The 23,640-nt window shown below is 43.8% G+C and overlaps 1 protein-coding gene across 1 annotated transcript in view; it reads right to left on the bottom strand.

The window, feature by feature from the left end:
• LOC147111933 (NEDD4-binding protein 2-like 2) overlaps positions 1-16,307 on the bottom strand; it is a 55,652-nt gene extending 39,345 nt beyond the window's left edge. Inside the window, exons 1-2 of the mRNA XM_085999334.1 lie at positions 16,181-16,307; positions 888-1,918 (exon numbers count right to left, since the gene is read on the bottom strand). Coding sequence (XP_085855460.1) covers positions 888-1,918; positions 16,181-16,183 — 1,034 coding nt within the window. The 5' untranslated portion in view covers positions 16,184-16,307. The remainder of the gene's footprint in view (positions 1-887; positions 1,919-16,180) is intronic.
• Positions 16,308-23,640: the final 7,333 nt, after the last annotated feature.

Consider the following 23,640-nt stretch of genomic DNA (forward strand, 5'->3'; position numbering starts at 1 on the left):
ACCTGTGCCACAGACAAGTTATCCTTTCATAATACTGGAGCCACCAAGGTTACAAGTGATAACAATAATGCTTTGCTTTGATGTTATAAAACTGCATTAAAAATTGATCCGATCGTAATAGCCATGAGCCTTCTGAATTTCAACCAGTTGATAAAAGGCAGCTTTGGAAACAGTTTTCAACTAACCAAAGAGAATTTAATTACGGTGTGGGTCTTAGCTCAACGGGTAACAGAACTCCCAAGGCACAGAAAAAACATGTAAATAGTGTTTACTTTTAAATTTTAAAACAGACTTTGTTAATTAGAAATTAGATAACAGAAGTTAAAATACAAATAGAAGAAGTGAGTATAGCTTAAGTGTGCATTGACACACTGAACTATTTAAAACTGTTAATTTGTAGTGAAGGGTTATTAAACTAATAAAAGGTGCTGACAAGTGTTATCACTAATTTTAGGAATAATTTCTTCATCGTAGTGCATAAACTAAAAACTGTAAAGCTGCGGAACACTATAGTGTCCATGAAATATCCGATGGTTAACAAACCTATTCCTCTCCCAAATACGCACTGTATACAGCCTTAATTGCCTTTCAGGAAGACAACTAACCAGAGGCTTCAAAATCTTCCATCTCTGCCATTAATGTTTACACATATAAGCATATAAAAAAACAGAAATATCTCCCTGGTTCAAGTAATAAACACCAAAGGTTATCCACAATCAAGATCCTTTTTCAGATGACTAAAAAGATTACACTTCTGATTCACTGACTGAAGTTCTTCTAAATACAAGCAGACTGACAATAGAGTCTAAGTAATGCCAATATAAACATGAACATATTCTTTTCAAAAAAGTAACCAGTGAATTGCAAACAATTGGGATTAAACTTACCGTGAAAGTGTGGATTTTCCAGAGCCTGGTGGACCACGCATAAATATGAGCACTTTATCTCCAACACCTGGTCTTGAATGCTGCGTCGCTTGCTGATACTGCTGACACAAGTTAGTGCTACCAGGTTTCAACATAATTGGCTGGCCCTTGATATTTTGAAATGGGCCATAGTTATAAAAATATTTCTGCCCAGGTTGTATCATGCAGTCATCGATGGGACATGCCTGCACAATACAACTCTCATTTTTTGCTGCGAATGGTGTAATGTTGTAGTCACTGCCATAACCGTTACTTAATAACCTTTTGTCATCAGGAAAGGGCATTGGCCCCCGTGACGGGGCACTGTATCTTTGCCGAGGTTCAATATCCCACTCGCTTATCAGAGGTGGTCTTTGAGGTCCTATGAAAGCTTGTGGTTGGTTCCACTGAGGCCTTGAGGGGGACATGACGTTATTCCAATGTGCATCACATGGGTGTTCAGTAGCGGGAATGTGTGATGCATCAATACATGGGTAACCTACGTCCCTAGCTCTATGTTTCACACCTGCAATTTTTTTGCTTCCCTTACCAGTTTTATTTTGTCTATTTTTATCCACGCCAGCATTTTCTTTGCTTTCTGCTGAACCTTGTGAACCATCCACACATTCAGTAACAAGCAAATCAGTCTCGTTTTCAATTTCTCCCAATTCCTTATAAAACAGGAAGATCTCATCTTCAAGTTCAGGTTTGTTTCCAGGCACAGTAATACAATTCTGCTCATTATGCTGCCCATTGTCCTCTTTCAATTTAGAAACTGTCGGTGACTCGTTCCCTTTGCTTTCTTTCTGTGAGCTCTGATTGCTGTGTGGGGTGAGGAAATCAGTTCCGTTTTGTTGTTCCGCATCATTAGTTTTCTCTTTCTCAGGCAGTTCAGAGGAGTCGCTATCACCTTGCGCAGCAGTGTCCTCCATTTTTTGTCTTTTAGAACTTGGAATACTCATTTCTCCGTCACTGGATTCCAAAGACCCAATATTAACTTCTACAGCAGGCATCTGAAAAACAAGATAAGCACTGGTTAAATATGTAGCAATAGAGTTTTTGCTCTGGCCAAGTATGAAGACTTTTTTGAAGCGTTGTAACTATGTATATTTTTAAATATATACATGATATAATTTTTCAAAAATGCAGCTAAAAATAAAGTTCCTAAAATACAAAATTTGAACTAGTCTGGTGTTGTGTCACAGTTACTTAAAAATAGTTTTATTCTGGGTTGTTTTGAGATGGGATATTTTGTTTTGTGCAAAAAGTCTTTGAAGGAACTGTGTGCGCATTGAAAGATTTTTATTTTCTAACTTTGAAGTTAGGGAATTACTCAGATGTCAAGTTGGTCCAGTCGCCTTCATTTCCTTGATTACGTAAACAGGAACAATACATGTATTTTTCACTTTTTAATTTCATACTCATGGTTAATTTCTTCAGTTTTCAAAATCAGGAAATAAAATTCCAATTTTGGGACAGGCTGCCATTACTAAAAGAGAACTTTTCATTCTTTCTTATTCCTTTTGTCTATAACTACGTCACATCCTCTGCAACTAAATTTCTACTTTGCTTTGGATTTCGAAAACATAGCACTGCAACGCAGCACAGTTAAGTTTCCTCATCTCTTTCTAATCTACCGAATATAGATATGAAGAAAAGCAAATAGTTGCCGCAGCATTTTATTGTTCTAAAATTGTAGTTCTTTAAAATTAAGGAAAAACAAGGCAGATCAGACAGGCGAGGTAGGCTGGTAAGGCAAGAGGTGTTTTCATTTTTTCTAGCACAGGCATCCATACTATAGACACAACTGATTAGTGCCAAATCTTAACAAAGAGTAGGACTGTGGTCTATTTTCAAAACATCAATAAACAGCGATTTCTTGGGGTGTAAATATATTGTACCTGTCATGTTTGAATGCACAGTGGTCAAGTTGGCTAGAGTTATACTATACATGAGCATTATTTATGCTTAAAAGTTTCCTTAAATTGCTAGCTTCTGACACATGCATTGCTGACAGAGATATGTGTGGCTGAATATAGAAAGTTCAGAAGGGAAGTGAAAAAGGACATGAGAGAGACAAAGAGAGAGTATGAGAACAGATTGGCAGCAAATAGATGTAAATGGATACGATATAATTGCAATTACGGTGACATGGCTGCAGGGTGACCAAGGCTGGGAGCTGAATATCCAAGGATATTAGATATTTAGGAAGGACAGGCAAAAAGGAAAAGGAAGTGGGGTGGCGTTGTTAGTAAAGGATGAAATCAGAGCAATAGTGAGAAAGGATATTGACTCAGAAAATAAAGATGTAGAATCTGTCTGGGTGGAGCACCAAGGGGCAGAAAACGTTGGTTGGCGTTGTCTATAGGCCTCCAAACAGGAGTGGTAATGTAGGGGATGGCATCAAACAGGAAATTAGAGATGCATGTAACAAGGGTCCTACAGTAATCATGGGTGACTTTAATCTACATATAGACTGGCCAAACCAAATTAGCAATAATACTGTGGAGGATGAATTCCTGGAGTGTGTACGAGATGGTTTTTTAGACCAGTACATTGAGGAGCCAACTAGGGAACAGGCTATCCTAGATTGGGTCTTGTGCAATGAGAAGGGGTTAATTAATAATCTTGTTGTGCGGGGTCCTTGAGTGAAGAGTGACCATAACATGATAGAATTCTTCATTAAGATGGAAAGTGAAGAAGTCCAATCTGGAACTAGGGTCCTAAATCTAAACAAAGGAAACTACGAAGGTACGATGAGTGAGTTGGCTATGATAGATTGGGGAGCTTCATAAAGGCATGACGGTGGATAGGCAATGGCTAACATTTAAGGAACGAATGCATGAATTGCAACAGTTATACATTCCTTTCTGGCGCAAAAACACAAAAGGAAAAGCGTCCCAACCATGGTTAACAAAAGAAATTAAGGATCGTATTAGATCCAAAGAGGAGTCATATAAAGTTGCCAGAAAAAGTAGCAAGCAGTTTAGAGTTCAGCAAAACAGCACCAAGTGATTGATTAAGAGAGGAAAAAGAGAGTACGAGAGTAAACTTGCAAGGAACATAAAAGCGGACTGTAAATGCTTCTACAATTATGTAAAAAGAAAACGATTAGTGAAGACAAATGTCGGTCCCTTATGTCAGGAACAGGAGAATTTATAATGGGGAACAAGGAAATGGCAGAGCAATTAAACAAATACTTTGGTTCTGTCTTCACGGAAGAGGATTCAAATAACTTCCCAGAAATTCTAGGGAACCAAGGGTCTAGTGAGAAGGAGGAATTAAAGGGAATTAGTATTGTTGTGTATGTACCTTTAAGAGAATAACTGGTCTCAGACTGCAGTACCGGCAGTGACCACCCCTGTATAAAAGGCACTAGTGAGCCTCTGTGTTTTTAGTTTTCACAATGGACTTCCACCAGTAAAGACTTATTTTGTTCACTCCTGCTGTCCGTGTCTCAATTATTCACGGACGTAACACTGGCGACGAGTAAGAAACGAACTTACCTGCAACTCGGCAGCACCTCAGACGACGTTATTGAAGGTCGAAGCCAGAAGAAAATAAATAAATAAATAAATAAAATCCAAAGAAACTCGAGAAACGGGCGTCGGCCGTGGGCAACCACCCTCCAAATCGTCGGATTGAAAACTTGCAGGAGAGACTGTCCAGAGCCAGGCTTGGTTCCTCGGTCTGTGGTTTCCCAGCTAATCGGGCTGGTGGCAGGTAGTGCACTGATCCTTCCTGGGCTGCGGCGGGCTAGAGCTCGATCGGGTGGCTTTTCAACGGGGCCGGGCAGCGAGTCGGGAAGCAAAGAGAGGGTGGAGCACACAGGGCGCAGCCGGTGCGTCGAAGCCGGGCAGCGTTTGGACCTAAGAAGAGGGAGGGAAGTGTCCCAGAGGGTCCGCTCCACGACGGGAAAATAATAAAAGAAAAAAAATCAATATTAAACGCGCAAGAAACCATGGAAAGCAGCGCTAACAACAGCGGGGAAGGCGGCACAGCGCGGGAGGCGCCATTTTGTTACATCGGGGAAGAAGGCAAAACGCGGGGGGCGCCATTTTAGATTTGCAAGATGCCGAAGACTGGCTGTATCACTGCTTTTGATAATACAATAGAGGACTGGACCACGTATGTGGAAAGAGTCGAGGTATATTTCGAGGCGAACGAAATAGCGAGGGGAAAAAGGCATCGATATTGCTAAACTTAATGGGCGCTAGAACGTACGGCCTATTGCGGGACCTGATTACTCCAGCCAAACCGAAGGCGAAGAGTTTTAACGAAATTGTGGCTGTCCTACAGGAACACTTAAACCCTGCACCGCTGTTGATAGCAGAAAGATTTAAATTCCACAGGAGAACTCAGCACAAAGATGAGAGCAATGCTGAGTATCTTACGGAACTACGCAAGCTATCAAAGCACTGCCAGTTCGGAGCAGGACTGGCAGATACCCTACGGGACAAATTTGTCTGTGGACTCCTGAGTGAAGGAACACAGAAGAAGTTACTCTCAGAGAAAGAGCTGACGCTAGATAAGGCTTTCAGCGTGGCAGTATCATATGAAGCAGCAGCCAGGGGAGCTGCAGAAATTCAACAAAAACCACAGGAATACGGCACCCACGAAATGACACGGGGATTTGCAAAATGTTATCGCTGCGGCAGAACTAACCATGACCAGAAGGACTGCTGGTCCAAAGACAAAATATGCAGGCAATGCGGGAAGATGGGACACATTGCACGAGTTTGCAGGTCTGGGAAGAAGACCAGCGACAACAAAAAGGCTACTAAGGAACCGTACAAGAAAGTACAAAAGATGACGGACAGTAGTTCCGAAGACCAGATGAGCGATAGTGAATCCGGGAACAGGAGACTAAGCTGTCTCAAACTTCACAATGTAATCGCAAAAGAGGATCACCGAACCATTTGGGTCACCCTCACGATAGCAGGGTCCCAAGTTAAAATGGAATTGGATACAGGATCAGCGCTAACCGTCATGAATCGACGAGACTACAAGCGGCTATTTTCACACATACCCTTGAGAGAGACATCCATCGTCTTGACGACGTATACGGGGCAAAAAGTATACCCCAGAGGAAAAATAAGGGTGCCTGTCGAATACAATGGCAAGAAAATACGGAAATTGTATCTCTACATACTGCCAAATGGTGGACCACCGTTATTGGGACGGGAATGGATCAGGAAGATAAACTTAGGTTGGCATTCCATTCATGCAATGACGGTGGACGGTAAAAAAGATGAAGACGTCACTCCTGGACGATTGTCAACAATCTTAGCTAACGCCAAAGAGGTATTTCAACAAGAACTGGGCACGCTTAAAGGCGTAACCGCCTCGATAAAAATAGAAGAGAATGCTGTTCCCAAGTTTTTCAAAGCAAGACCGGTACCATATGCAATTCGCCCAGCCGTCGAGGCAGAGCTGGAGAATCTGGAGAAGGCGGGCGTGTTATCTAAGGTCGACTGGAGCGAGTGGGCGACACCCATCGTTCCTGTCATGAAGAAAACGTTAAGCAATAAGTCCGGGGAGCCAAGGAAGATTCGCATCTGTGGGGATTTCAAGGTGACGGTGAACCCAGTCCTTCACACAGTACAATATCCTCTTCCAAGGATAGAAGACATCTTCGCCTCATTGTCAGGAGGGAAGCGTTTTACAAAAATGGACCAAGCACAAGCATATTTGCAGATGGAGGTTGAAGAGTCCTCTAGGAAGTATCTCACAATAAACATTCACAAAGGTCTTTACCAGTATCATCGATTGGTATTCGGAGTAGCATCCGCTCCGGCGATATGGCAAAGAGCGATGGAACAAGTCCTGCAAGGGATTCCGGGGACTCAGTGTTACTTGGACGACATCCTTGTAACAGGTGAAGATGACAGTGAACACCGTAACAAGCTAGAACAGGTGCTCACTAGACTACGGGAACATGGGCTGCGAGCCAACCGCCCCAAGTGCGAATTTTTTAAGAAACAGAAATCGTATTGTGGCCACGTGATTGATGAAGAGGGGTTACGTAAGTCCCCTGACAAAATTGAAGCGGTTGTTAAGGCCCCAGCGCCTGAAAATGTGTCGCAACTGAGGTCATTCCTCGGACTGGTGAATTACTATCATAAGTTTTTGCTGAATTTGTCGACAATTCTGCACCCACTGAACGCCCTGCTATGAACGGGGGTAGCATGGAAATGGAGCGATGATTGTAAGCGTGCTTTTCAGAAGAGTAAGGACTTATCATCACTTCAAGGGAAGTTTTGGCTCACTACAACCCAGCACTGCCAATCAGGCTGGCGTGTGATGCGTCTCCCTACGGCATTGGGGCGGTACTGTCACATAAATTCCTTGATGGTTTAGAGAGGCCGATAGCTTTTGCGTCACGCTCGTTAACTTCTGCCGAGCGTAACTACGCCCAGATTGACAGAGAGGCCCTCAGCCTAGTGTGGGGGGTGAAGAAGTTCAATCACTACCTGCACGGTCAAAAATTTACTCTACTAACCGATCATCAACCTCTTGTCTCCATTTTCAACCCTCAGAAGGGCGTACCGATAATGACAGCACAACGGCTGCAGAGATGGTCCCTTTTCCTAGGGGCACACCTATATGACATCGAGTACAAAGGAACTAAACAGCATGGAAATGCTGATGGATTGTCACGTCTACCGTTGCCGACGGTGGAAGAAGACGACCTTGCAGTGGATCCAATGGAGTTATTCCACTCGACCATAGTCGAATGTCTCCCTGTGACGAATGCAAACATAGAAAAGGAAACACGGAATGACCCGACACTATCACGGGTCTATGATTTAACGGTGAAGGGATGGCCAGCACATGGCGAACCACTGCTGCCAGCATTCTCGCCGAGAAGAGAACAGTTGTCAGTGTGCAGAGGAACCTTGATGTGTGGATCCAGAGTAGTAATTCCAACTAAGTTGACGGATAGAGTGCTCAATGAGCTTCATGAGGGTCATCTGGGTGGGGTAAAAATGAAGAACTTAGCCAGAGCGTTTGTGTGGTGGCCGGGAATCGATAGAGAAATCGAAGAGATGACCAAGAGCTGTGCAGGATGCCAGAAGGTCCAAAACGCCCCACCACAAGCTCCTCTGCATCCATGGGAGTGGCCCTCATCTCCATGGCAAAGGGTGCACATTGATTTTGCTGGTCCCTTCATGGACTCGATGTTTTTAATTGCGGTGGATGCACATTCAAAGTGGCCAGAGGTAATAAAAATGTCCTCAACCACCACGGAAAAAACTATCGCAGTTTTACGAACCATATTCGCCAGGAATGGGCTGCCTGAACAGATTTGCTCTGACAATGGACCACAGTTTGTGTCTGAAGAGTTCCGGAGGTTCTTAAAGAACAATGGTGTTAAGCATTACACATCTGCCCCATATCATCCAGCCACTAATGGATTGGCCGAGAGGTTTGTCAAAACATTCAAGAAGGCTATCAAGGCAATGTGTAATGAAGATATACCCCTACAACACAAGGTGGACAACTTCTTGTTTGCCTACCGGAATGCGACACATGCGGTTACCAACCAAACTCCAGCCATGATGTTCTTCAATCGAAGACTACGATGCCGCTTGGATTTGGTTAAGCCAAACGTCCGAAGAGATGTGGAGAACAGGCAGTTTCAGAATACGAATGAAAGGCCGACCAGGAGTTTTAAGATAGGTCAACCAGTTTTGGCCCGGGACTACCGCACTGAGAAATGGCAGCCAGGAACAATTTGTACATGACAAGGACCTCTCATGTATACCGTGGACGTTGGGGAGAGCATTGTAAGACGCCATGCTGACCAGATTCTAGAGTCACTGGAAAACGTCAACTCCACACCACGATCTGATACACCTGGTAATGAAATCGACGTTCCAATTGCAGCTACCGCAGAACTGGTAATATTGGAAGATGAACCAAACAACGACATTGATCCCGACTCAACATTGCCAGAAGAACCTGATACCCCAAAGAGGCGTTATCCAGACAGAATCAGGAAGCCTCCTCAAAGACTGAACTTATAATTGCTTAAACTTAACCAATGTATCGAGCAACAGTAATTGTGATTGTAATTAGTTATCATTTAGTTGTTAAATGAATGTTATGCGCTGTTTATCTAAAAGGGGAGGAATTGTTGTGTATGTACCTTTAAGAGAATAACTGGTCTCAGACTGCAGTACCAGCAGTGACCACCCCTGTATAAAAGGCGCTAGTGAGCCTCTGTGTTTTTAGTTTTCACTATGGACTTCCACCAGTAAAGACTTATTTTGTTCACTCCTGCTGTCCGTGTCTCAATTATTCACGGACGTAACAAGTATTAGTAAAAAAAATGATGGAGAAATTAATGGGACTGAAAGCCGATAAATCCCCAGGGCCTGGTAATCTGCATCCCAGAGTACGAAAAGAGGTAGCCATGGAAATAGTAGATGCATTGGTTGTCATCTTCCAAAATTCTATAGATTATGGAACAGTTCCTGCAGATTGGAGGGTGGCAAATGTAACCCCACTATTTAAAAAAGGAAGAGAGAAAACAGGGAACTACAGACCAATTAGCCTAACACCAGTAGTAGGGAAAATGCTAGAGTCTATTATAAAGGATGTGATAACATGACACTCAGAAAATATCAACGGGATTAGACAAAGTCAACCTGGATTTATGAAAGGAAAATCTTGTTTGACAAACCTACTGGAGTTTTTGAGGATGTAACTGGTAAAATGGATAAGGGAGAACCAGTGGGTGTGGTGCATTTGGATTTTCAGAAGGCCTTTGATAAAGTCCCACATAAGAGGTTAGTGTGCAAATTAAAGCACATGGAATTGGGGGTAATATACTGGCATGGATTGAAAATTGGTCAACAGACAGGTAACAGAGAGTAGGAATAAATGGGTCTTTTTCGGGGTGGCAGGCGGTGACTAGTGGGGTACCGCAGGGATCGGTGCTTGGTCCCCAGCTAGTCACAATATATATCAATGATTTGGATGAGGGAACCAAATGTAATATTTCCAAGTTTGCTGACGACACAAAACTAGGAGGGATTGTGAGTTGTGAGGAGGATGCAAAGAGGCTTCAAGGCGATTTAGACAAGTTGAGTGAGTGGGCAAATACATGGCAGATGCAGCATAACGTGGATAAATGCAGTTATCCACTACGGTAGGAAAAACAGAAAGGCAGAGTATTAGTTAAATGGTGATAGATTGGGAAATGTTGATGTACAAAGAGACCTGGGTGTCTTTGTACACCAGTCACTGAAAGCAAACATGCAGGTGCAGCAAGCAGTTAGGATGGCAAATGGTATGTTGGCCTTCATTGCAAGAGGATTTGTGTACAGGAGCAAGATGTCTTACTCTAGTTATACAGGGCCTTGGTGAGACCACACCTGGAGTAGTGTGTGAAGTTTTGGTCTCCTTACCCATACTTGCCATAGAGGGAGTGCAGCGAAGGTTCACCAGACTGATTCCTGGGATGGCAGGACTGTTGTATGAGGAGAGATTGGGTTGACTAGGCCGTTTACAAGAATGAGAGGGGATCTCACTGAAACGTATAAAATTCTGACAGGGCTAAACAGACTGGATGCAGGGAGAATGTTTCCCCTGGCTGGAGGGTCTGGAACGAGGGGTCACAGTCTCAGGATACAGGGTAGGACATTTAGGACTGAGATGAAGAGAAATTTCTTCACTCAGATGGTGGTGAACCTGTGGGACTCTCTACCACAGAGAGCTGTGGAGGCCAAGTCACTGAATATATTTAAGGAGATAGATAGATTTCTAGACACAAAAGGCATCAAGGGGTATAGGGAGAGAGCGGGAACATGGTATTGACATAGAGCATCAGCCATGATCATATTGAATGGCGGAACAGGCTTGAAGGGCCGAATGGCCTACTCCTGCTCCTATTTTTCTATGTTTCTTCTATGTTTCAAACATAAAAGGGAATCCAAAAGTCTTCTATCGGCATATATATAATTAGTAAATGGGTAGTAATAGGAGGGGTGGGGCCGATTTGGGATCAAAAAGGAGACCTACACATGGAGGCAGATCTAAGTAGGTAAGTCACCAGGACCGGAGGGGATGCATCCTAGGATGTTAAAGGAAGTAAAGGTGAAAATTGCGGAGGTACTGGCCATAATCTTCCAATCCTCCGTAGATACGGGGGGTGGTGCCAGAGGACTGGAGAATTGCAAATGTTACACCATTGTTCAAAAAAGGGTGCAAGGATAAACCCGACCACTGCAGGCCAGTCAGCTTAACCTCGGTAGTGGGGAAGCTTTTAGAAACAATAAATCGGGGACAAAATTAACAGTCACTTGGACAAGTGTGGACTAATTAAGGAAAGCCAGCACAGATTTGTTAAAGGCAAATTGTTTTAACTAACTTGATTGAGTTTGTTTGATGAGGTAACAGAGGGTCGATGAGGGCAATGCGGTTGATGTGGTGTATATGGACTTCCAAAAGGCGTTTGATGAAGTGCCACATAATAGGCTTGCCAGCAAAGTTGAAGCTTATATGGAATAAAAGGGACAGTGGCAGCATGGATACGAAATTGGCTAAGTGACAGGAAACAGTAGTGGTGAATGGTTGTTTTTCAGACGGGAGGAAGGTACACAGTGGTGTTCCCTGGGGATCGGCACTAGGACCACTGCATTTCTTGATATTTATTAATGTCTTGAACTTGGGAGCACAGGGCACAATTTCAATATTTGCAGATGACACTAAACTTGGAAGTTTAGTGAACAGTGAGGAGGACAGTGATAGACATCAAGAGAACACAGACAGGCTGGTGGAATGGGTGGACATGTGGCAGCTGAAATTTAACACAGAATAGTGTGAAGTGATACATTTTGGTAGGAAGAACGAAATGAGGCAATATAAACTAAAGGGTACAATCCTAAAATGGGTGCATGAACAGAGACACCTGGAGGTATACGTGCACAGATCATTGGAAGGTGGCAGGGAAGGTTGAGAAAGCGGTTAATAAAGCATATGGGATACTGGGCTTCATATACAGAGGCATAGAGTACAAAAGCAAGGAAGTTATGATGAACCTTTATGAAACACTGGTGCGGCCTCAACTAGAGTACTGTGTCCAATTTTGTGCACCGCACTTTAGGAAAGATGTGAAGGTCTTGAGAGAGGGTGCAGGAAAGACTTACAAGAATGGTGCCAGGGAAGAGGGACGTCAGTTATGTGGCTAGACTGGAGAAGCTGAGGTTGTTCTCCTTAGAGCAGTAAAGGTTGAGAGGAGGTTTGATAGAGGTGTTCAGAATCATGAGGAATCTGGACAGAGTAGATAGAGAGAAATTGTTCCCATTGGTGGAAGGATCGAGAACCAGAGGACACAAAGGTGATTGGCAGGAGAACCAAAGGTGACATGGGGAAAAACTTGTTTTACGCAGTGAGTGGTTAGGATCTGGAATGCACTGCCCGAGACGATGGTGGAGGCAGATTCAATCGTGGCTTTCAAAAGGAAACTGGTTAAGTACCTGAAGGAAAAAAATTTGCAGGGCTACGGGGAAAGGGAGGGGGAGTGGGACTAGCTGAAGTGCTCTTGCAGAGAGCCAGCATGGGCTTGAGGCCGAATGGCCTCCTTCTGTGCTGTAACCATACTATGATTATATATGACAACACTTAACTGTACATGTGTTCGTATGATGTGCACAAGAACTAGGAGCAGGCCATACGGCCCCTTGAGCCTGCTCTGCCATTAAATAAGATCATGGCTGAGATTTGGACTCAACTCCACTTTCCTGCCTGATCTCCATTTCCCTTGATTCCCCAAGAGTCCAAAAATCTATCTATCTATCTCGGCCTTGAATATACTCAATGATTCAGCATCCACAGCCCTTTCGGGTAGAGAATTCCGAAGACTCACAACCCTCCGAGTTAAGAAATTCCTCCTCATCTCAGTCTTAGGTGGCTGACCCCTTATCCTGAGACGACGCCCCCTAATCGTAGACTCTCCAGCGAGGGGAAACAACCTCTCAGCATCTGCCCTGTCAATCCCCCTCAGAATCCTATACTGTCAATCCCCCTCAGAATCCTATACTGTCAATCCCCCTCAGAATCCTATACTGTCAATCCCCCTCAGAATCCTATACTGTCAATCCCCCTCAGAATCCTATACTGTCAATCCCCCTCAGAATCCTATACTGTCAATCCCCCTCAGAATCCTATACTGTCAATCCCCCTCAGAATCCTATACTGTCAATCCCCCTCAGAATCCTATAGGTTTCAATGAGATCACCTCTCGTTCTTCTAAACTCCAGAGTATAGGTCAAATCGGCTCAATCTCTCCTCATAGGACAACCCTCTCATCCAAGGGATCAATCTAGCGAACCTTTGTCGCACCGCATCGAAGGCACTATCCTTCTTCAGATAAGGAGACCAAAACTGTGTACAGTACTCCAGGTATGGTCTCACCAACGCCCTGTGCAATTGTACTCAGACTCGCTTTCTCTTGTACTCCAACCCCCTTGCAATAAAGGCCAACATGCCATTTGTCTTCCTAATTGCTTGCTGTACCTGCATGCTAAGTCTGCGTTTCCTGTACGAGGACACCTAAATCTCCCTGAACACCAACATTTAAAAAAAAAATTGTTTTTCTATTCTTCCGACCAAAGTGAATAACCTCACATTTCCCCACATTATACTCCATCTGCCACCTTATTGCTCACTTACTTAACCTGTCTATATCCCTTTACAGGCTCTTTGTGTCCTCCTCACAGCTTACTTTCCCTAGCTTTGTATCGTCAGCAAACTTGGGATACATTGCACTTGGTCCCTTCATCTAAGTCATTAATGTAAATTGTAAATAGTTGAAGCCCAAGCACTGATCCTTGTGGCATCCCACCAGTTACAGCCTGCCAACCAGAAATTGACCCGTTTATCCCTACTTTGTTTTCTGTCCCATTAACCAATCTAATCCAATACAAATCGCTTTATTGGCATGATAAGGTACATCTTATGTAATCCATGCTAATATATTACCCCAAACCCCATGAGCCCTTAACTTGCGTACCAATCTTTTATGTGGCACCTTATCGAATGCCTTTTGGAACTCCAAATATACTAGGTCCACTGGTTGGTTCCCCTTTATCTACCCTGCTAGTTACATCCTCAAAATACTCTCATAAATTTGTTAAATAAGATTTCCCTTTCACAAAACCATGTTGACTCTGCCTAATCATATTATGATTTTCTAAGTGCCCTGTTACCAATTCCTTAACAATGAATTCCAGCATTTTCACGACTACTGATGTCAGGCTAACTGGCCTGTAGTCCCCTGTTTTCTCTCTCTTTTCTTGAATAGCAGGTTTACATTTGCTACCTTCCAATCTGCTGGGACAGTCCTAGAATCTAGGGAATTTAGTAAGATCACAACCAATGCATCCGCTATCTCTGCACCCACCTCTTTTATAACCCGAAGGATGTAGGCCATCAGGTCCTGGAAATTTGTCAGCTTTTCGTCCCATTAGTTTCTCAAGTACTTTTTCTCTGCTGATCTTAATTACTTTAAGTTTCTCATACAAGATAGGAGCAGGAGTAGGCCATTCGGTCCCTCGAGCCTGTTCCACCATTTAATGAGATCATGGCTGATCATCCAAATTCAGTACCCTGTCCCTGCTTTCTCCACATGTCCCTTGATCCCTTTAGCCTTAAGAAATATATCTAACTCCTTCTTGAATATATTTAATGAATTGGCCTCAATTGCCTTGTGTGGTAGAGAATTCCACATGTTCACCACTCTCTGGGTGAAGAAATTCCTCCTCATTTCAGTCCTAAATGGCTCACCCCTTATCCTTAAGACTGTGACCCCTGGTTCTGGACTCCCCTGCCATCGGGAACATCCTTCCTGCATCTAGTCCTGTTAGAATTTTATAAGTTTCAATGAGATCCCCTCTCAATCTTCTAAACTCTAGCAAATGTCAGCCTAATCGACCCAATCTCTCCTCATATGTCATTCCTGCCATCCCAGGTATCAGTCTGGTGAATCTTGGCTGCACTCCCTCCATGGCAAGAACATCCTTCCTCAGATAAGGCGACCAAAACTGCACACAATACTCAAGGTGTGGTCTCACCAAGGCCCTGTACAACTGCAGCAAGACATCCTTGCTCCTGTACTCGAATCGTCTCGCTATGAAGGCCAACATACCATTTGACTTCTTAACCGCCTGCTGCACCTGCATGCTTACCTTCAGTGACTGGTGCACAAGGACACCCAGGTCTTGCTCTTATGAGCTCCTTAGTTCCCCACTATTTTTGCTATAATTTTTGTGTCTTCTACTGTGAAGACAGATACAAAGGGGGTGATTTTGTTGGTACTCAGGGATCGGATTTGGAGGCGGGACTGCCGACAAAATCAAAAAGATTGGCAGTGGGTCTCGAACCCACCTCCAATCAATCTTCCCAGGAGTCAGGTCCCCGATTTGCGCAGGGACCCGACTCCTAGCGGCGGGAAGAGGATTATAGTCACTTAACTGTTTGTTAACAGGTAATTAAGAGGCTTTTTTCAATTTTGCCAGGTCGACTGCGGGCTTCCTGACATCCGGACACCGCGCCAGGTAAGTGTGGCATGTTGTGAGTCTACTGTAATGTTTCTTCACAGATAACAGCTGCAGAAGTGGTGTGAAAGATTCAATGTACTTGGAAAAAGTAGCAAGTGCTGCTGCCACTTACATTGATAAAAAGCTAGAATAACTGCACTTTAAAAAAAAATTATTTATGATGAGTTCACAATAAATGCAACACCCCAGAGTTGCATAACTTGATATTTGAATGCAGCTCTTCGGTTAGCAAGCTGCAGAAACCATGGGGGTGACGTCTTCACAAACGAAGGAGGAGAAAAGACTGCAGTAAATGAATTCTCCAAAAAAGTAAACACGGAATGCTCATATTGCGGCCCTTTCCGGACAATCGCTCGGGGCACAAGCTGCGACTGTCGACAGCAGCACGTGACGGCGGTGATCCGCACGGATATCGCGCAGACACGATGTTGCGGGGCGCTCACGCTTCGCTCGCTCAAATAAGACCTCCACCCCACCCTTAATCCTTTCCGGCCAGCTTTATTTTCAGGTCAACGGCAAAATTTACAAACTTCACGTTCAACCCTGGGGTGAGGGTGAAGTGGGACGGCGGTGACCAAGGCCGGTACTAGGCCAAAGCTTTAATTCTTTATCCACAAAATTTCTATCTGCCTTCGACCAGGTAAATTATAGCAGCAACAAAAAAAAAGCAACAGAATTCATACAGGGTTTAAAAAAAACTGAACTCACCATTAACAATACAGGTTAATGCCCTCAAAGTTCACACAATAAAAACACGGCCTTTTTTTACACCATCCCTCAGCCCACTCCAACCGTATCACAACTGGAAAATGTCCGGGTGACACGTCACTGGCGCACAGCTTTCTGGGAGCTGTAGTCTGCAGGCCACAATGCGCTGTGGGCGTGTCTAACATGCAAATTACCCTTCATAGCAAGGTGCTGCACCCTCTGGCCTAACCTGGACATTGACACCACACAACCTTCTTTCTATCCCGAGAGAAACAGAGTTAACATTACAGATCGATCATCTTTCATCAGAACTTCGACCTGAAATGTTAAGACACTTCCTGTGTCCCTGACGACCATGTGTGCGGGAAGTGTATCCAGCTGCAGCTACTGACAGACCGCATTGCGACGCTGGAGCTGCGAGTGGAGACATACTGGAGCATTTGCGATGCTGAGGACGTCGTGGATACCACGTTTAGGGAGTTGGTCACACTGCAGGTAAAGGCTGCACAGGCAGGAAGAGAATGGGTGACCACCAGGCAGAATAGTAGGCGCAGGCAGGTAGTGCAGGGGTCCTCTGTGACCATCCCCCTCTCAAACAGATATACCGCTTTGGTTATTGTTGGGGAGGATGGCTTATCAGGGGAAGGCAGCAGCAGCCAACTTCCTGGCACCGTGGGTGATTCTGCTGCACAGGACGGGAGAGCTATAGTAATAGGGCATTCTATTGTAAGGGGAATAGATAGGCGTTTCTGCGGCCGCAAACGTGACTCCAGGATGGTATGTTGCCTCCCTGGTGCAAGGGCCAAGGATGTCTCAGAGCGGCTGCAGAACATTTTGGAGGGGGAGGGTGAACAGCCAGTTGTCGTGGTGCATATAGGTAAAGAATGGGATGAAACATAGAAACATAGAAGATAGGAGCAGGAGTAGGCCATTCGGCCTCTCGAGCCTGCTCCGCCATTCAATGCGATCATGGCTGATCATCCAAATTCATTACCCAGTCCCTGCTTTCTCCCCATACCCCTTGATCCCTTTAGCCTTAAGAAATATATCCAACTCCTTCTTTAATATATTTAATGAATTGGCCTCCACCGCCTTCTGTGGTAGAGAGTTCCACAGGTTCACCACTCTATGGGTGAAGAAATTCCTCCTCATTTCTGTCCTAAATGGCCTACCCTTTATCCTTAGACTGTGTCCCTTGGTTCTGGACTCCCCGACCATCGGGAACATCCTTCCTGCATCTAGTCTGTCCAGTCCTGTCAGAATTTTATAAGTTTCAATTAGATCACCTCTCATGGTCCTAAAAGCAGAATATAGGGAGTTAGGAGGTAAATTAAAAAATAGGACCTCAAAGGTAGTAATCTCAGGATTGCTACCAGTGCCACGTGCTAGTCAGAGTAGAAATAGAAGGATATTTCAGATGAATACGTGGCTAGAGGAATGGTGCAAGGGGGAGGTATTCAAATTCCTGGGACATTGGAACCAGTTCTGGGGGAGGTGGGACCAGTACAAAACGGACGGTTTGCACCTGGGCAGGGCCGGGACCGATGTCCTAGGGGGAGTGTTTGCTAGTGCTCTGGGGGAGGGTTTAAACTAAAATGGCAGGGGGTTGGGAACCTGTGCAGGGAGACAGAGGAAAGGGAAACAAGGATAAAAGTATAAGACAGGAAGGAGAAAAACAAAAGTGGCAGTCAGAGAAATCAAGGGTTTAAATCAAACATGGCCATAGTAAATAATAATTCTAAAATGTGTAAGAGTGTTAAAAAAACAAGCCTGAAGGCCTTGTGTCTTAATGCGAGGAGCATTCATAATAAGGTGGATGAATTAGCTGCGCAAATAGAGGTAAATGGATATGATATGATTGGGATTACGGAAACATGGCTCCAGGGTGACCAAGGCTGGGAACTCAACATCCAGGGGTATTCAATATTCAGGAAAAATAGGCAAAAAGGAAAAGGAGGTGGGGTAGCATTGCTGGTAAAAGAGGGGATTAACATAATTGAAAGGAAGGATATTAGCTCTGATGATGTGGAATCTGTATGTGTAGAACTGAGAAATACCATGGGGCAGAAAACGTTAGTGGGAGAGGTATACAGACCTCCAAACAGTAATGCGGAGGTTGGGGATGGCATTAAACAGGAAATTAGAGACGCATGCAATAAGGGCACAGCAGTTATCATGGGTGACTTTAATCTACTTATAGATTGGGCTAACCAAATTAGTAACAGTACTGTGGAGGAGGAATTCCTGGAGTGTATATGGAATAGTTTCCTGGACCAATATGTCGAGGAACCAACAAGAGATCAGGCCATCTTAGACTGGGTATTATGTAATGAGAAAGGATTAATTAGCAATCTTGTTGTGCGAGGCCCCTTGGGTCGGAGCGATCATAATATGATAGAATTCTTCATTAAGATGGAGAGTGAAGTAGTTGACTCAGAGACTAGGGTCCTGAATTTAAATAAAGGAAACTACGATGGTATGAGGCGCGAGTTGGGTAGGATTGATTGGGGAATGTTACTCAAAGGGTTGACGGTGGATAGGCAATGGCAAACATTTAAAGATCGCATGGATGAACTACAGGATTTGTTCATCCCTGTTTGGCATAAAAATAAAACAAAAAGGTGACTCAACCGTGGCTAACAAGGGAAATTAGGGATAGCATAAGATCCAAGGAGAGGACATATAAATTGGCTAGAAAAAGCAGTAAACCTGAGGATTGGGAGCAGTTTAGGATTCAGCAAAGGAGGACAAAAGGATTAATTAAGAGGGGGAAAATAGAGTATGAGAGTAAGCTTATAGGGAACATAAAAACTGACTGTAAATGCTTTTATAGATATGTGTGAAGAGAAAAAGATTGGTGAAGTCAAGCGTAGGTCCCTTGCAGTCAGAATCAGGGGAATTTATAATGGGGAACAAAGAAATGGCAGACCAATTAAATACATACTTTGGTTCTGTCTTCACAAAGGAAGACACCAATAACCTCCCAGAGATGTCGGGGAACATAGGGTCTAATGAGACAGAGGAACTGAAAGAAATCAGTATTTGTAGGGAAATGGTGTTAGGGAAATTGACAGGATTGAAGGCTGATAAATCCCCAGGGCCTGATAATCTGCATCCTAGGGTACTTAAGGAAGTGGCCCTAGAAGTAGTAGATGCATTGCTGGTCACTTTCCAAAATTCGATAGACTCTGGAACAGTTCCCATGGATTGGAGGGTAGCTAATGTTACCCCACTATTCAAAAAAGGTGGTGGAGAGAAAATGGGGAATTATAGACCGGTAAGCCTGACATCGGTAGTGGGGAAAATGCTAGAGTCCATTATAAAAGATGTAAAAGCAGTGCAGTGGAAAACAGTGACAGGATCGGACAAAGTCAACATGGATTTACAAAAGGTAAATCGTGCTTGACTAATCTGCTGGAATTTTTTGAGGATGTAACTGGTAGAACAGATAAGGGAGAACCAGTAGATGTGGTGTATTTGGACTTTCAGAAGGCTTTCAATAAGGTCCCGCATAAGAGATTAGCATGTAAAGTTAAGGCACATGGGATTGGGGGCAAGGTACTGACTTGGATAGAGAACTGGTTGGCAGGCAGGAAGCAAAGAGTTGGAATAAACGGGTCTTTTTCTGAGTGGCAGGCAGTGACTAGTGGGGTATCGCAGGGATCGGTCCTAGGACCCCAGCTATTCACAATATATACAAATGATCTAGACGAGGGAACTAGATGTAATATCTCCAAGTTTGCAGACGACACAAAGCTGGGTGGTTGTGTGTGCTGTGAGGAGGGTGCCGAGAAACTCCAGTATGATTTGGACAGGTTGGGTGATTGGGCAGAAGCATGGCAGATGCAGTATAATGTGGATAAATGCGAGGTTATCCACTTTGGTGGCAAAAACAGGAAGGCGGATTATTATCTGAACGGCACTAGATTGAGAGAAGGGGAAGTGCAACGAGACCTGGGTGTCCTTGTGCACCAGTCGCTGAAGGTAAGCATGCAGGTGCAGCAGGCAGTTAAGAAAGCCTTCGTAGTGAGAGGGTTCGAGTACAGTAACAAGGATGTCTTGCTGCAGTTGTACAGGGCCTTGGTGAGAACTCACCTTGAGTATTGTGTGCAGTTTTGGTCGCCTTATCTGAGGAAGGATGTTCTTGCCATGGAGGGAGTGCAGCGAAGATTCACCAGACTGATACCTGGGATGGCAGGAATGACGTATGAGGAGAGATTGGGTCGATTGGGCTTATACTCGCTGGAGTTTAGAAGAATGAGAGGGGATCTCATTGAAACTTATAAAATTCTAACAGGACTAGACAGACTAGCTGCAGGAAGGATGTTCCCGATGGCCGGGGAGTCCAGAACCAGGGGTCACAGTCTAAGGATAAGGGGTAAGCCATTTAGGGCAGAGATGAGGAGGAATGTCTTCACCCAGAGAGTGGTGAACCTGTGGAATTCTTTACCACAGAAGGCAGTGGAGGCCAATTCATTAAATATATTCAAGAAGGAGTTAGATATATTTCTTAAGGCTAAAGGGATCAAGGGATATGGGGAGAAGGCAGGGACAGGGTACTGAATTTGGATGATCAGCCATGATCTCATTGAATGGCAGAGCAGGCTCGAGGGGCCGAATGGCCTACTCCTGCTCCTATCTTCTATATTTCTATGTTTTCTCTCTCTGCAGAATTTCTGTTTTTATTTCAGATTTCCAGCATCCGCAGTGTTTTGCTTTTGATTCTTTGACAAGACTGGGCTCAACATGCAAATTAAGATTTGAGAATGGAAGGACACTCACGGGCATGAATGATCAACTGTGGAAAGTCAAAATAATGACTGAAATGGGGCAGTTCTTCACACAAAAATGTAACATTGACAAGGCCACATTTTGTTACTCATCCCTGGTTGCCCTGAGAAGATGATGGTAGGCTTTCTTGTTGAACTGCTGAACGCCTTGGGGTGATGGTGTTTGCTGGGGTTGAATAGGGGAATAGACTTCTGAGTGGCTCAGTTGAGGGAAAAACTCTGGCATCATTTAAGTATTAGTTACATGATGTAAGGAGGTTGTATGTTCCTTGTGGATGGATGTACAAAAGTGGACCAAATAGCCTTCTTCATCTGTATCTATCTTGTAACCTTATAATAATTACAGGGCTCTTTGACAGGGGCTGTTCAATTGTGCAAATGAACAATTAGAGTTCTGTGCAAGGCTGAGCGAGCATGTAAATTTGCATGTCTTACCAAGGATTCCCTTCCATTGTGCTTGACAGGGCCCTCAACCATGTCCCCGTGGTCCTCATCTTCCATCCACTTTCAACGGATCATCTTCCACCATTTCCGTCACCTCCAGCGTGATGCCACCACCAAACACATTTTCCCCTCCACTCCCCTTTCAGTATTCTGAAGGGACCATTCCCTCCACGACACCCTGATTCACTCTTCCATCATCCCCAACAATCACTCCACTTCCCACATCACCTTCCCGTGTAAGCGCAGGAGATGCAACACCTGCCTTTTCACCTTCTCCCTTCCCAACGTTCAGGTCCCCAAACACTCCTTCCAGGTAAAAGTTATTTATTTGTACTTCTTTCAATTTAATATACTGTATTTGCTGCTCACGATGTGGTCTTCTCTACATTGGGGAGACCAAACGCAGATTGGGTGATCGTTTTGCTGAACATCTCCATTCAGTCCTCAAGCGCGATCCTGAGCTTCCAGTCGCTTGCCATTTTAATTCTCCATCCCACCCCCACTCTGACCTCTCTGTCCTTGTCCTTGCAGTAATAGTGTGGAGGACGAATTCATGGAATGTATTCAAGATAGTTTTCTAGACCAGTATGTTGAGGAACCAACTAGGGAACAGGCTATTTCAGATCTAGTATTGTGCAATGAGAAAGGGTTCATTAATAACCTTGTAGTAAAGGGGCCTTTAGGGAAGAGTAACCATAATATGATAGAATTTTATATTAAGTTTGAAAGTGATTTAGTTAAATCCGAAACTAGGGTCTTAAATCTGAACAAAGCAAACTACGTAGGTATGAGGGGCGAGTTGGCTAAGGTAGATTGGGAAACTACATTAAAAGGTTTGACGGTAGACAAGCAATGACTAGCATTTAAAGAATTAATACATAATTTACAACAAATATACATTCCTTTAAGGCACAAAAACCCCACAGGAAAAGTGGTCAAACTGTGGCTAACAAGAGAAGTTAAACATAGTATTAGATCAAAGGAAGAGGCTTATAATGTTGCCAAAAAGAGCAGTAAGCCTGAAGATTGGGAGGATTTTAGAATGAAGCAAAGGAGGACCAAGAAATTGATAAAGAAAGGGAAAATAGAATATGAGAGTAAACTAGCGAAAGACATAAAAACAGACTGTAAACGCTTCTATAGGTAAGTAAAAAGGAAAAGATTAGCGAAAGTAAATGTGGGTTCCTTACAGGCTGAGACAGGAGAAATTATAATGGGGAATAAGGAAATGGCAGAGAAATTAAACAAATACTTTGTGTCTGTCTTCACGGAAGAAGACACAAAAAACCTCCCGGAAATAGTGAAGAACCAAGGGTCTAGCGAGAATGAGGAACTGAAACAAATTAGTATTAGTAAAAAAATAGAACTGGAGAAATTAATGGGACGGAAAGCTGATAAATCCCCTGGACCTAATGGTCTACATCTTAGGGTTTTGAAAGAGGTGGCTATAGAGATAGTGGATGCATTGGGTGTCATCTTCGAAAATTCCATTGATTCTGGAATGGTTCTTGTGGATTGGAAGGTAGCAAATGTAACCCCACTATTTAAGAAAAGAGGGAGAGAGAAAACAGGGAACTACAGACCAGTTAGCCTGACATCAGTAGTAGGGAAAATGCTAGAATCTATTATTAAGGATGCGGTAACAGGGCACTTAGAAAATAATAATAGGATTGGGCAGAGTCAACACGGATCTATGAAAGGGAAATCATGTTTGATGAATGTGAAATTATCCACTTTGGTAGGAAAAATAGAAAAGCAGAGTACTTTTTAAATGGTGAAAGATTGGGAAATGTTGGTGTTCAGAGGGACCTGGGTGTCCTAGTATACGAATCACTGAAAGTTAACATGCAGGTACAGCAAGCAATTAAGAAAGCAAATGGTATGTTGGCTTTTATTACAAGAGGATTTGAGTATAAGAGTAAAGATGTCTTACTGCAATTATATCGGGCCCTGGTGAGACCACACCTGGAGTATTGTGTACAGTTTTGGTCCCCTTACCTAAGAAAGGATATACTTGCCATAGAGGGAGTGCAACGAAAGTTCACTAGACTGATTTCTGGGATGGGGGGATTGTCCTTTGAGGAGAGATTGAGTAGACTAGGCCTATATTCTCTGGAGTTTAGAAGAATAAGAGGTGATCTCATTGAAACATACAAAATTCTTACAGGGATTGACAGGGTAGATGCAGGGAGGATGTTTCCCCTGGCTGGGGAGTCTAGAGTCAGG

Source organism: Somniosus microcephalus, chromosome 10 (assembly GCF_052327205.1).
Source record: "Somniosus microcephalus isolate GS21.2 chromosome 10, FLI_Smic_1.0, whole genome shotgun sequence".
NCBI lineage: Eukaryota > Metazoa > Chordata > Chondrichthyes > Squaliformes > Somniosidae > Somniosus > Somniosus microcephalus.